At 35.2% G+C, this 14,926-nt stretch overlaps 1 protein-coding gene across 1 annotated transcript; it reads left to right on the forward strand.

Moving 5' to 3' along the window:
* The first annotated feature begins 8,095 nt into the window (after nt 1-8,095).
* On the forward strand, nt 8,096-13,961 carry LOC132631362 (TOM1-like protein 6). The gene is made up of 9 exons (XM_060346944.1): nt 8,096-8,878; nt 10,098-10,176; nt 10,628-10,726; nt 10,910-11,023; nt 11,487-11,650; nt 11,749-11,830; nt 11,911-11,996; nt 12,105-12,383; nt 12,615-13,961. The coding sequence occupies exons 1-9, from the start codon at nt 8,724-8,726 to the stop codon at nt 13,711-13,713; spliced, it is 2,157 nt and encodes a 718-aa protein (XP_060202927.1). The 5' UTR covers nt 8,096-8,723; the 3' UTR covers nt 13,714-13,961.
* The last annotated feature ends 965 nt before the right edge of the window (nt 13,962-14,926 follow it).

Below are 14,926 nucleotides of genomic sequence, written 5' to 3' on the forward strand. Positions count from 1 at the left end.
GTCTGAAGATGGTCGTAGAGGTTTTATATTGAATGATGTCCGTAATGATACTTGAAAGGCATTTAGTTTCTCACTACTTTGCATATGCATACGGTTGTTAACCCTTTTTTCTTATGCTAACTCGGATTTACTTGAAACGTGTTTGTGGTTTATTAATGATTTCAAGAAAGTTTGTTTTGTATTAAAGGAAACATAAAGACAATTTCCAAAACCACTCCGACGGGGGTGTGAGATTTTATTATTTAAACTTTCCAAAACCACTCCGACGGGGGTGTGAGATTTTAATATATAGACTTTCCAAAACCACTCCGAAGGAGGTGCGATGGCCTCAGCCTATGCATGAGTGTGCTATGGCCTCCGTTTATGTCTGAGCGAGCTATGGCCTCAGCTGATCACTGAGTGTGCTATGGCCTCAGCTTACGCCTGAGTGTGCTATGGCCTCAGCTTATGTCTGAGTGAGCTATTTTTTTTAAAATCACTCCGAAAGGGGTGCGAGGTTTTACTACTTCATTTCATTTACTACTTATGTTTACTTTATCATTATTGTTATGCCCGAAGGGGCAATTATCATTATTGTTATGCCCGAAGGGGCCATTATCATTATTATTATGCCCGAAGGGGCTATTATTGATATTGTGCCGGAAGCGGCACGTGTGTTGTGTTGCAATATTTATTTAAAGGAAATGTGTTAGTGCGCATTACTTATTTTGAAAGGCTGGTTGGATTGCATTGTTTACTTAAAGACTGTTTTGAGACTTGTGTACACATTTATGTTCTTCCAGCGAAGGCTACAGGTGTTGGGTATGGTTGTGACTCCTTTCTTTCGTTTCAGGCTACTTACAGTTTGGTTTCTAAACTTGTTCACCGTCGCATTTTCCTGGATTATGACTTGTTACCGCTTTACATATTCAGTACATACTCCGTACTGACCCCCTTTCTTCGGGGGCTGCGTTTCATGCCACGCAGGTACACCCAGATGAGTAGAAGACATTGCTAGAAGATGTTTCAGCTGAATTGGCGAGCTCCATCTCAGTTCGGAGTGTTGCCGAGTCATAGTATTTATGTCATGGTACTTGTATATGTTAGAGACTTTGCAGACAGCGTCCCGTGGATAGGGTGTCGAGGAGTGTAAATCATGTATATGTGTTAAAAGAGTATGCATTTTCATATAATTTCAGTTGGTAAGAAGTACATAATTGATGAAAAGTTTTCATAATTTGATTAAAACAGTGATTTCTATTTTGAAAATTTTTCATGTTTTTAATTTTTTTTTAAAATGACAGATTTTAATAAGAGCGAATGTCTTAGGGTTCGCTCGACTCTGAAGAGAGTCGGGTGCCCATCATGCCCTTCCAAGGTTGGGGTGTGACATCTCTATACACAAGGTTACGCACAGTGTGAAAGCAATCTTAGAACATCTACACAAGACTGAGCAGGGGATACATTCAACAGAGAAACAAAGTCACATATATGGACCGAACCAAATGGGCTACAGATTGCAAAAGCTGATTCACAACAACGAGACTATCTATATATACCTCTCTTTAGTTTTACAAAACCTATTCAGGGCCTAGTCATGCACAACCAAATAGTTTAAGCAAGTTTAAATTCACTCACAACTTAGTTGTTTAAAGACAGAACCCAAATTAGCTCCTTGTTCGAAAGAAGTGAAATCTCTTCACTATAGGCATTGCCTAAGGCCAACATATCATATCCTAGACTCTTTTCATAGAGCAGACAACTTATCACATAATCTTAAATTGTAAGGCCATGTAAGGAGAACTTACAGTATTTTACCTTTATTCAGAGATATATGATACCAGTTTTAATTCATCACCCAACTGCTTGAGCATATTAAAAAAAACAAGATGGACAATGCTATATACACGAGTTCATGAAATCTATTCGCATCGCCTTTAACCCTTACACATGAACCAGGCTCAAGATTGAATTAGGCCATTCATCAGCTATAGAAGCTATACGAAATAAGCAATGTGAAACGTGTTTTTTTTTTAATCACAAATGGTAACAACACGATATTAAAACATGACTTTTGTGCTAACAGAATTCTAACAAAACAATGAATCGAAATAGCATCAGATTTTACCTGTTCGTGGTGCAGTGAACAAGGGCGTCGAGGCCTCGAATCTACTCTCTCGTATTGACAGGTTCGAAACTCGAGTCAAAAAATTAAAGTGCCTCTGTCGTAGTTAAAATTCTTTTGCCGAGCAGCGACGAAAGTTAATCGAATCGTCGAGAACTTAACCTTTCGTCACAAATCTCATATTTCAACAAAAGTGTTTTCTGATTTAAAAAAAAAAAATTCAAGACCAGATTTAAAAAAAAAAAAAAAAACTCAAGACTTTGTGATAGAAAATACTCGCGTATCACCAATAAGTGTTGAATGCCCCCCGGCTGAGAACTTAAAGTGACATTTTATAGGTGTCAATCCAGACTTAGGGTTTCGATTTGGGCGGGATGTTGAACTCAATTCAAAGTTGAGTCAACGATTTTGTGCAGATCTGAACGTTGGGGTTTGCTTCAGATTTATGCCCGAAATGGACCGATTTTTTCTGGTCTTTGAGGATCTGTTGCGTCTTGAAGCAAAAATGGGAAGGCCTTTCCCTTTCAACGACAAAATATGCAAGTAAAGCAAACGTGGGGACGATTTTTGCGCGGAAATGGAAAGACACGACTGTGCACGGCTAAAGGAAGAGTGGGATTTAGCCAGAAATGGAGGAAGGAGAGAGAGAGAGAGAGAAGCTGTGCGGAGAGAAGGCGCCGCTGGTCTTTTAGGTTTAGGTTGAACAAAAATAAAAAGACGGGCCGGGTCGGGTCGGTTTGGACGAAACGGATCGATTGTTATGGGCTGATCGTTGTGGGCTGATGGGTTGCGGATTTGAGCTGATCCACAGGAAAATGGGCTGATAAAATGGCCCAATGGTTAACTACAAAACCCTGCCAAATTGTAAATAAAATGTCCCGCTCTTGTTTCGAAAATCCATTCTTCTCATATTTCTTTTGGCTTCTAAATTAGATCAAATATATTATGTAGTAATAATAATAAATTTCATAATTAGCATTAATATAATAATCTTATCATTAGTATATAAAATATAAGCAAAATAATAATAGAGTAAAAATATTACCTAAGTTATATCTTATGATCAATACATAATAAGTAAGTAGCGATGTACGACATATTAACAATATTAATATAGTAGTGGAAATTATAATAAAGTAAAGGCGAAAAAATAAGACATTTAATTTATTAATAACTTAGAAGCTCAAGAAAATGAATTGGAATAAGGGAGGGACAAAATTGAGTGTCAACAATATTAAGTTACATATTCAATTAGAATTTATTACTTTTCTTTTTTCGTCTTGACAATAATATTTATTTTCTTATATGAAATTTGTTACATAGATTAAGAAGATAAAAAATACTATGACTTTAAAGAAATAAAAGAAAAAAAGATAAGTTGATAATGTAAAGGTAAAATAGAAATTTTTAAAAAATTAATTAAGATAAAGGAGGGAGAATTACTATTATTCAAAATTGAGAGAAAAGTTTAATTTTTAGAGCAAAATTGGGGATGAAAATCAATGAACGGACTAATCCAACTCTTTCTTTCAAAAAAGTAAAAGACATGTGAGAAAGGGAATAGACATAAGTAATTGCAATTCTCATTATTATGTCAATTCAACATATATGAGCTCACCAACGCAATAAGTATTATCTAGAAAATATCGTTCAGAAATACGCAGTTTCATAAATTTGGAAAAATATTCATTTTCATTATCACAAATAAAATAAGTGGGATCATTGGGTCAAGCCTAATCGAAATTTTGAATCACTATGACATTGGCCTTATTTTTTAAAGGGAAACAAATGTCAGCAAAGGAATACTCATTAAACATTTATATACTTTCTAGAAAAAGAGAACTAAATATCTGTTTTTTTTCCGCTTAAAAAGGAGAAGTAAATTAAATCAATTATCAAAAATCATTATGAAAACAACTTGCTCTAACTACCCTACAACACAAAGAACGTTGTAAAGTAAAGATAATTTTGGAAGAAATATATTCTCGAAGAGAAGATAATCGTTCTAAAAAAGTGTGAGGAAAAGCTGAAACAGTAAAGTCACTCATTATCCATCCAAAAGGGGAAAAAGAATAAAGAAGTTACTCATTATTGCCAAAGAAGAGAAAAAGGAGATAGTATCCTATACTCCCTCCGTTTTAATTTATGTGAACATATTTTTTTACTTATTCGTGCTAAAATGAAGGACTCATTTCTATATTTAAAAATAACTTACCTTTATGCAATGATTTGTAATCACACAAAATATATATGACTTATTTAAGAGTTTACATTTGATACACAAAATATATGTGACTTATTTAAGAGTTTACATTTGGTGCACTATCAGCGTATGAATTATTTACACCATCAAGTGGCAATGACCTGCTATAGCAGGTTACTAGGCCACTTATTTTAGTTTTCCCTCTCTTCTTTTTGTAAAATAATTAAACACAATTTTTTTATATTTTTCGCATCTCCTCCATCTCCATCATCCGTCAAACAGCCCATCCTATTGCCTCCTTTTCTCCTTTTGCTATTGTACATTCCTCTTTTAGTCCTTAACAATTACACTTTACGAATTTATTTCCTTATTTTGAATCAAACCTAACTTTCTTAAGTTTTCCTTTCTGCCTTGTTTCTTGAATTTATAAATATGTTGCCACGGAAATTAATTGCTTTGAAGTGTTCGTTGCAAAGGAGAGAAAAAAGGGGTACATTATTATTGGGAAGGTTATGAATTAGGTGTTCAATGAGAAAAGAAAATGGTTGATGATCTGAAGTATTCAAGCAAACAGATGGAATAAAAATAAGAAAAGAAAAGAACTGCAACAATGCTGCATTTTGCCGCTGCCATGAAAGAAAAAAGAGCAGTGAAGCAGTGACTTCGGAAAGGAAATAGTTTCAAAATCAGGAAATAATTTTAGTTGCAGTACAACTAGGACTCAAATTTCCTTTAATATGTTTTAAGTTCTAATTATAATTTTTAAAAAGATACTAATATTATTTAAGAAAATTACAAGATTATCTTCAAAGTACCTGATGGTGTAAGAAGTTTGCTACAGTGACGGTGCACTAAACTTAAACTCCTTATTTAACATCATAAGTTTTAAAATATTCTTTTCTTTTTTAAATTTTGTGTCCAATCAAATAGGTTCACATAAATTGAAACGGAGGGAGTATTATTGAAGTCTACTAATTGTATTACTCTTATAACTCAAAGTCCAAATATATATATATATATTTTAAATAAGTGTAGAGTTACAATAGCGCAAAATCTTCTCCTTGCTTTTATGCATTGCCATCTAAGAATATAAAGTAAAAGCCAAATATATTTAGTCTCTTTGTTTCAATTTACATATTTTCTTATTTAGATTTTTTTTTCTATATTTACTATATATGAATTTCAATGATGATTTATTTTTAATGACGTTGTTTTGCCTTTTTTGTTAGAAATGATACAACATATTTAAAATAATAAAATTTAACATGTATTTTATAATATTTTATACACATTTTAATTATAAGATCAATTTTTTTATATTCTTTCATTATTAGTAAAATTAGATACATAAAATGATGGTATAGTATTAGAGTTGCAAACTAATAATCACAGCTCCAACCAAAGCGGTTTATTGGAGAAAAATCACGAATGGTATACTTTTCTGCTATAACCTCTGTTTCACCATATTCGTCATATTTTGATTTGATATAAAGTTTAATAAAAAAATTATAATTTTAAAATATATAGTATTTTATTTGACCATAAAATTTATTTTAAAAACTTATAATGTCAAAAAAGTTATAAAATGTATCTATCGAAAACATCGTTTCTACCTCTCAACCTTTCAAAAATTGGGGTAAGATATGCATGCACTATATCCTCCCCAAAACATCACTTGTGATATTACACATGCCCAGTGCAATTACACAAGTGTTGTTGTTATCATAAACAAAAGGGAATTCATAAAAAATGATAAGAATGTGATATTACTTAGAATTACACGAACTAATAAGAAAATAACATCAAACTAACAGGAGTAAGTAAAAAAATGAAAGGAGAGAATACCTCCTTTTGCCAGTATTTACGAGTCTGACCCGGAACTCAAAAAGGAAAAAAACAAGAGGAGTGGACCATCCTAGAGTCCAGAACCAAAATACCCCTAAAAAAGTGGGGTTGAACCAAAATACAAAAAAAAAAAAAAAACTGTGACAAAAGTATATTTAACGCAGTAAAATACTGCGTTATAGGACTCAGTAAAAAAAAAGTTTTTTTTACTGCGTTATAGAACCAGTAAAAAAAAAATTATCAATTTTTTTTTTTGGGCAACACTTAGTGTTTTTTTTTTCCATACTTTGACCACCGATTAGTCGTGTGTCAAGACTCCGAAACGTCAATATTTTATATAGAACCTGATATTTTTTTCTGCGTATAATAATGTAGGCTCAATACATCAAGGATACGTAAACGTTCGGATCGTCATTTTAGGGGTTGAAAAGGTGCCTAAAGTAAGTTTTGTTTGAAAACTTTACGTTTAAGTGTTCTATTTTTATAAGGTTATTTTAGTCAACTTTCTATGTCGAGAAAATTAGTCAGCTTTATTTTCAAAAATTGAAACCACAAAAGTAAAATTGACATTCACAGCTACATTGCCCCGGGATTTTTACATTGAAATCTATTGCATGATCATCATATTATAAGTAAAGAAAACTAAAAACCTTCACGCCAATTTGGGAGAAAATTGAAATTGAATATGATAATAGGTATTTTTGTAAAAATCGACTCGGCCAAACGGCGGTTTGCCCACGTAGATCTTGGAAAAATACGCATAACCAAAAAAAAAATCACGTAAAACGGACATTCGAGCGCAAAATTATGACCATATAAATTTTGAACACTTTACAACTAGCTTTTCTCCCTGTATTTTTAAATACATTTTTATCTAATTGAATTAGATTTATATTCAAAATAAAGTTATGTCTTGATTAAAAAATAACACGCTTAAATAAAAAATTTAAAAATTAAAACACTTAAACCTAAAGTTTCCAAACAAAACTTACTTCGGGGACCTTTTCAACCCCTAAAACGACGATCCGAATGTTTACGTATCCTTGATGTATTGAACGTACATTATAGTACGCAGAAAAAAATATCAGGTTCTATATAAAATATTAACATTTCGGAGTCTTGACACACGACTAATCATTGCTCAAAGCATGAAAGAAAAACACTAAGTGTTGCAAAAAAAAGATTTATTAAAATAAGATGTTGCGATCTTTTTATGGAAAAAAACACTAAGTGTTCCTTAAGTGTATTATTTTTTAATGCGTAACTTTATTTCGAATATGTTGCAAAAAAAATCGTGTAAATCGGACATCCAAGCGCAAAAATTCGCGTATATTCGAAATAAAGTTACGCTTTAAAAATAACACACTTAAATCTAAAACCCTAAAAATAAAAAACTTTAAGCTAATGACAACAAGTCTTCAAACAAAAATGGACGTCTATGTATATAAAATACTTAAATCTAAAGTTTTCAAACAAAACTTACTTCGGGCACCTTTTCAACCCCTAAAATGACGATCCGAACGTTTACGTATCCTTGATGTATTGAGCCTACATTGTTATACGCAGAAAAAATATCAGGTTCTATATAAAATATTGACGTTTTGGAGTCTTAACACACGATTAATCGATGGTCAAAGTATGAAAAAAATACTAAGTGTTGCAAAAAAAAAGTTAGACAATTTTTTTTTTACTGGTTCTATAATGCAATATTTTACTGTATTAAAGAATTTAATCGCGTCGTTACGACGGTTAATACTGCATTAAAAGTACTTTTGTCACAATTTGTTTTTTTTTTTGGTGATATTTTGGTTCTGGACTCACCATCCTACGACCAGAATGCACAAGTAGGCGCGTGTGTACAAGCACCCAAAGAGCGCGTGAGATATCCTACAAAAAGAAAGACCTTTTCCAGAGCTGATAATTGAGAAGAACAAGGGAGGGGGAAGAAAAGAAGACGAAATTCCCGGAAAGGAGAAAAAAAGGAAAAAACACCAAACACTCACCATATTATACCAACAAACACATAAAACCAAAATTCCCCCTATTTTTTCTCAATTAATATACATATTTTCCCTAGAAAAAAACTAGCAAAGAATCTCGAAATTTTCTGCAACCTTTGAGAACAAAGATTAAACCTTTTTTTTCTAAACCAAACACCCACCATAATAAACAAAGAAACCAACAAGAGATAAACCAAAATTCCCTAGTTTTTCTCACAGGAAAAAAAACAAAATTAATGGGTGTATACATGTTTTCCCTAGAAAAATAACTACCAAAGAATCTTGAAATTTTGTTTAACCTTTGAGAAGAAAGATTAAACCCCTTTTTCTTTTTTGAAAAAAAAAATGATTTCATCATTGGGTATCTACATATTTTCCCCAGAAAACTAGCTAGCCAAGAATCTTGAAATTTTCTGTAACCTTTTGAGAAGAAAGATTAAACCTTTTTTTTTTTCAGAAAGAAGATGGGTTCATACATATTTTCCCCAGAAAACTAAGTAGCAAAGAATCTTGAGATTTTTTTTGCAACCCCTTTGAAGAAAGATCAATTTTTTTAGAGGAAAAAAAAAAGATGATTTCATCATTGGGTGCAGCTTCTTCATCTTCATCTTCATCATCATCTTCATCAGCTTCTGTACGTGTTGAGAAGGCAACAAGTGAATTCTTGATTGGTCCTGATTGGACTATGAATATTGATATTTGTGATACCATCAATTCCAATCAATGGTAATTACTTTTTTTTTTTTTTTACTTTTTTTGTGCTTATTGTAAGCTTAATTCATGTGGGTTTTTGTTTTCTGTGTTTTCTTGAGGCTTAATTTTTTAAATATTAGCAAACCCCTTTTCTGTATCTTGGTTGTTATAGGGTATGAGGGAGAAAGATGACTTTTTTATATGGGGTTTAACCTCCTCTTTTTTTTTTTTTTTGTTTTTTTTGTTTTTTTTTGTGTGTGTGTGTTAATTCATGTGGGTTTTTGGTTCTGTGTTTTCTTGATGGTTAATTTTTTGTGTGTTTCTTTTAAGTTGATGGAAAAAAAAAGTTTTTTTCTTTCTGCGCTTTGTGAATTCTCATAGTTTGAAGTGTTATTTGGACTTATCAGCCACGTAAGTGAACTTTATTTTGATTTTTTACTGTATTCCATTTGCCTTTTTGGAGCTTTTGAATGTTAATATTTTTAGATTTCAAAAGTTGTTGAATTATCCAGCTTCACCTGTGTATAGAATTTATAACATCATGTAGCCAAGAATTCTCAAGGGGTGTTGATTGTTGAGTTTGGTTTTTAATTTAACAAGGATGAAGTTACTTTGTGTTGTCAAAGATTCACCCTTGGGAGATTGCATTGTTTTCTACTACATTCAACTACTTATCCCAATCCCAAACTAGTTGGGGTCGTCTACATAATCATCTGTGTCCAATCTGCTTATCTCATTCCCATTTCATGAGTACTAAATATATTCCTAGGAAGCACCCAAGGGTGTGGCCTAGTGGTCAAAAAGTGGGTTGAAAACGATGAGGTCTTAGGTTCAAATCCTAGCAGAGACAAAAACACTAGGTGATTTCTTCCCATTAGTCCTAGCCTTGGTGTACACATCACCTGGTATCTGTTGCTAGTGGAAGGTGGCCGGTATCCCATGGAATTAGTCGAGGTGCGCGCAAGCTTGTGTGGACACCACAATTATCAAAAAATTATATATTAGGGATTCTCAATAATAGTTCTTTGAACATCAAACTTATATTGCACACGGATATACAAGTCTCTAAGCAGAATTAAAGGACTCTGACAAACACCGGACCCAATGATGTGTTGTATTTTCATCCTAGCTTCAATTACTGTGCGTCATTCTCCATTGCTTGAAGTTGACGTTAACTATATGCATATAGGCTATAGCTAGAACAAGTGGAAAACAATTTAAGGTTTGATTTAATTGTCCCTACTCTATACAGGTTAGCAAAAGATGTTGTCAAAGCTGTGAAGAAGAGGTTGCAGCACAAGAACCCCAAAGTTCAGCTACTTTCTTTAACAGTACGTATGTTGGAACCTCTCCTTTATTTATATAATTTACAGTCAGTCAAATTGCATTAGGGCCATCAATGTATCAGAGGCTCATTTGAGGTACACTTGAGCCACGAAGCTCAGGGGTAGGCACTTCACCTCACTTAGGCTGCGTTTCAGTGTAGGCAAGGCACGATGGTGTTCGCCTCATTACCCACAAGTTCAATCTTGAATAAAGCAGTATTAAATAATCAATGTGAAATCCAAAGATATATATTAATCTTTAAGAAAATAAACTTGGAGCTTTTTTTAACGCTTTTTGCTTTTGATAACACTGAGGGCTATATTATTGACTAAAATATGCTAAGCGGAACGGTATTTCTTTTACCTGATATTAATATCCAATCTCCTTTTAAGGTTGTCAAGCTGCGATAAGCTTTGATGGTTCTAATGATTATTCTCCTTGTCCTTCCCCCTACAGCTTCTGGAGACAATGGTGAAGAACTGTGGCGATAATATGCACTTTCAAATTGCTGAAAGAAGCATACTGCAAGACATGGTCAAAATTGTAAAGAAGAAGGCAAGTTTCTGTTCAAACTACTTCACTTATTGGTTATTGCGATTTATGTGTACTTTGTGCTGCTTGGGACCATTATTGATGATTATTAGCTTTTTGGTCATTGTGATTTATGTGTTACCAAATCTCAGTTTTGAGTGTGCATTTGACCTGTCTGTTTAAGACTTTCTTTTGATGGTTTTGCAGACTGATATGCATGTGAGAGATAAAGTGCTAGTACTACTGGACTCTTGGCAAGAGGCATTTGGTGGCCCTGGAGGAAAGTATCCCCAGTACTACTGGGCTTACGAAGAATTGAGGGTTAGTAACTTGATGTAAAGTTTTAGTTCAAAATCATTTTTTGATGAGTTATAGGCTTGTGATTTCATTGAGATACTCGTAATGACATTGATTTGTTGGCTTGTAATATTACTTTTGAGTTAGATAATCTCTTTCTCCAAATGATCAGTTGGGAAACGGATTTATGCAGTTCATCTCTGTGTTTTGATATGTTTCATGGAATTGTTCAGATGTTTTCTTTTTGGTTCTTGTGTGTGTTTGTTTCAGTTGGGAAACGGATTTATGCAGTTCATCTCTGTGTTTTGATATGTTTCATGGAATTGTTCAGATGTTTTCTTTTTGGTTCTTGTGTGTGTTTGTTTTTCTTTCCTATGGGGGTGGGTGGGGAAAGAAACCCTTGTCTAAGAAGTGAAATGGCATGCTTAAACATTTATTAGAGAAGTTTTGTTTTCTACTAACCATGTTGGTGTCATGATGATGGCAGCGTGCTGGCATTCAATTTCCCCACCGTTCATTTGATACAGCTCCAATATTTACTCCTCCTGTTACTCATCCTGCACCAAGACAACCTCAACCTGGTTATGGAATGCCAAGCAATTCCTCAACAAGACTTGACGAGGCAATGGCAGCAGAGGTCGGAAACTTAAGGTAAGTGACCTATAGATCCTGTGTTGTTGCACTATGGTGTTTTGTGCTTGATTCACACACTATCATATCTTTTGTAAACTATTTTTTTTGCGTTGCAGCTTGTCCAGCATAAATTCTATGAGGGATGTTGCTGATCTGTTGGCTGATATGCTACAAGCTGTGACCCCAGGCGATCGTCTGGTATGTAACTTCTCTTACTCTTCCTTCATGCACCTCATTAAAAAAAAAATCTTTAACCCGTTACTATCTTTTCTGTCTAGGCTGTAAAAGATGAAGTTATAGTTGATCTTGTTGACCGCTGTCGCTCTAACCAGAAGAAGTTGATGCAAATGTTAACAACAACGGGGTAATTCTTTCTTTTGTTTCTTATGGTGTTCATGGGGGTGATGCAAATGTTAACTGGACTGGTGCTATTATATTATCTTGTGCTAAAATTTGTTTTGATTTATATTAGGGATGAAGAACTTCTGGCCCAGGGTCTTGAATTGAATGATAACCTCCAAAATGTACTGGCTAAACATGATGCAATAGCTTCTGGGTCTCCACTCCCAAACGATAACCACTCAGCAAGAGAAATGTATCATGATCCTCCAAGCCCCAAACCTGCTGAAGTTAAACCACCTAGTCCAACAGCAGCAGATGCCAAACCTTCTGCACCAGTTCTTGCAGCAACCACAGGTCAAATTGATGAAGAGGAAGATGAGGAGGATGACTTTGCCCAATTAGCTCGAAGGTAAATATCGAGATAACAGATACTTGCTTTTACTCCCAATTGTAAGCACCACATCCCACGTATGTAGAGCCATGACAAGGGGGTGAGTAGTACTCAGTAGAAAGATTAGTGACTTATATTTGGATTTGATAAACGTTATGGGAAATCAAGAGTTGCTCTTTATGCGACTGTGTGGTGGTTTTATAGCTGTGGTTGTGCTCTCTAATGACATTTATGCTTGTGCTGATGCAGACATTCAAAAACAAGTCCAGCAGCCCAAACAAATGAAGGAATGGTCTCTGGCAATTCTACGGGAGAACCATTGGATCCTGTCGCAAGCAATGCATTAGTTCTTCGTGATCCACCTGCAACCACGAAAGAACAAGACATAATTGACCTCTTGAGCCTCACCTTGTCAACAACAAGTGTATATCCCGAAACACCACAAAATTCTGCTTCAGCCACTCAAAACACGCATCAGGAGCCGCATGCCTCCTCAACCGCACAAGGGAATCCATATGCACCTCAAGCTTATTTTGGGTATCAACAAGATCAGAGCTTTAGCAGTTATGTAGCTCCTTGGGCTCAACCCCAGTCCCAACCCCAACCTCAGTTTCATCCTCAATATCAACACCAAGGCCAACCTCAGTATCATACACAATTTCAACACCCAACCCAAGCCCAGTTCCAGCCCCAGCCTCACCCACAGCAACAACCTCAATATCAACACCAAGGTCAACCTCAGTTTCATCCTCAATCCCAACCCCAGCCTCAACCACAGCAACAATCTCAATATCAACACCAAGGTCAACCTCAGTTTCATCCTCAATCCCAACCACAACCATCCACTCAGCCTCAACTGCAGCAACCACAAGAATCTTCATTACAATCTCAGCATACATCACAACCGCTTCCTCAATCTCCTTTGCAACCTGAACCTAGAACTCAGCTGGAACTTCATCCTCAGTCTCAACAACGTGCTCAGACTCAATTCCCTCAGTACTCTGCTTATCCACCTCCTCCTTGGGCAGCAACTCCCGGATATCTTACCAATCCAAGTCCTTCGTCTAGACCATCCTACATGTACTCAACTCCACAACCAACCAAAAATACATCCATGAGACCCGTACAGAATGTTAACCCCTTCCCTACTATGGGAGGCAATGGTTTAGCTATGAATGGGGACCCGAAGACGACAACAACTAACCCTGCTGCTGGGCAAAAAACCTTCATTCCATCTTATAGATTGTTTGAAGATCTTAATGTTTTCGGCAATGGGGATCAAAGACACAACTCATCTTCCGGTTTATCAGGAAATAACAGCCAAAGTATGGTTGGTGGACGAAAATGAGACGTATTTGTGGCACGTCTTCTAATACCATGCTGTCAATATGATGTACATGATTCGACTTTCCCCCGCCCCCTCTACCCTCACTTTATTTGGCGTTTTTGGATTTTGCAGGTAGGATAGTGTTATAAGATTGATTTAATTCTGGCTATTACATCGTCCGTGTTTATGTTATGCGACAGTTAAATAATCTCTTAGGGTGATGAGGTTTGAAATTGTTATTGCAGTTTCCATGGAGTTGATTTGTTTTCCCTCCCTCCTTTGTTATGGGATTAGGTTTATGTTTATACTTACAGGCAATCACTTTCATTAGTTTTAACTTGAATTGGTGAGCATGACTTTTCATAAATTAAGTATATCTTTAAGGTGATATTGGACACACGAGGCCAAGATATGTTTGCTGGGTGCACGACCCATTAACCTACGAATAATGGGGGAGAAAGCATAACATGTTGCAATAAAAGCTTGATTCGAGGCATTAGCTTTGGAGCCTGATCAGGTAACTTTAAAGGTGGTCCCAGTAGTAGATTCTGACTTTGATTTGCTAAACAAGTGCTGCCATTTGTTGAAAAGTTGCTCTTCTTACAATAGTCACCAATAAGGATTTGATTCTATTAAAAACTGATGCTAACGCATTCATCTTAACCTTTATTATAGATGCCTATTTAGCCGAATAGTTTAGAGTTGAAGCATTTTTGGTTGAAGGAACAGCCATATAGCATTTTCATACCGGAGCAACAGAAACCAGCTTATTACAGGAATGGATTTCTGAAATACTCTAGGAAATATCGCCACTAAATAGAATATACCTAGGAAGTTCTGCTTCAAGCTCGAGAGCAAGCTTGACGCCCAAGGTTGTTTTATAGACTACGGCATGGAAACTTATAGGGTGTTGTATGCTATCGTGTTTTTCACACGATTTTTTGTTATTCCATGAAGCTAGACGAGTGAACTATTATGCTTTTTTCAAAGGATCACACTTTCTGGTTGTCATCGCTCCATCACTTCTTTTTCCACCAAGTCATTGCTTAGGGACCTTAGAGGACGATCCGAATTGTTTCCCTCTCGACTTTGGATCTTAGCACCCAAAAAATTTATCTGTACAAACGATCTAGGCCTGTATTCGAAGTTTCCCTAGAGATGATAAGGCAAAATGAGACCGTCCTAGCCATTGAGTGCTCAACCTCGGGCCATCGACATCATACGCTCTATTGAA

Source organism: Lycium barbarum, chromosome 3 (genome assembly GCF_019175385.1).
Source record: "Lycium barbarum isolate Lr01 chromosome 3, ASM1917538v2, whole genome shotgun sequence".
Lineage (NCBI taxonomy): Eukaryota > Viridiplantae > Streptophyta > Magnoliopsida > Solanales > Solanaceae > Lycium > Lycium barbarum.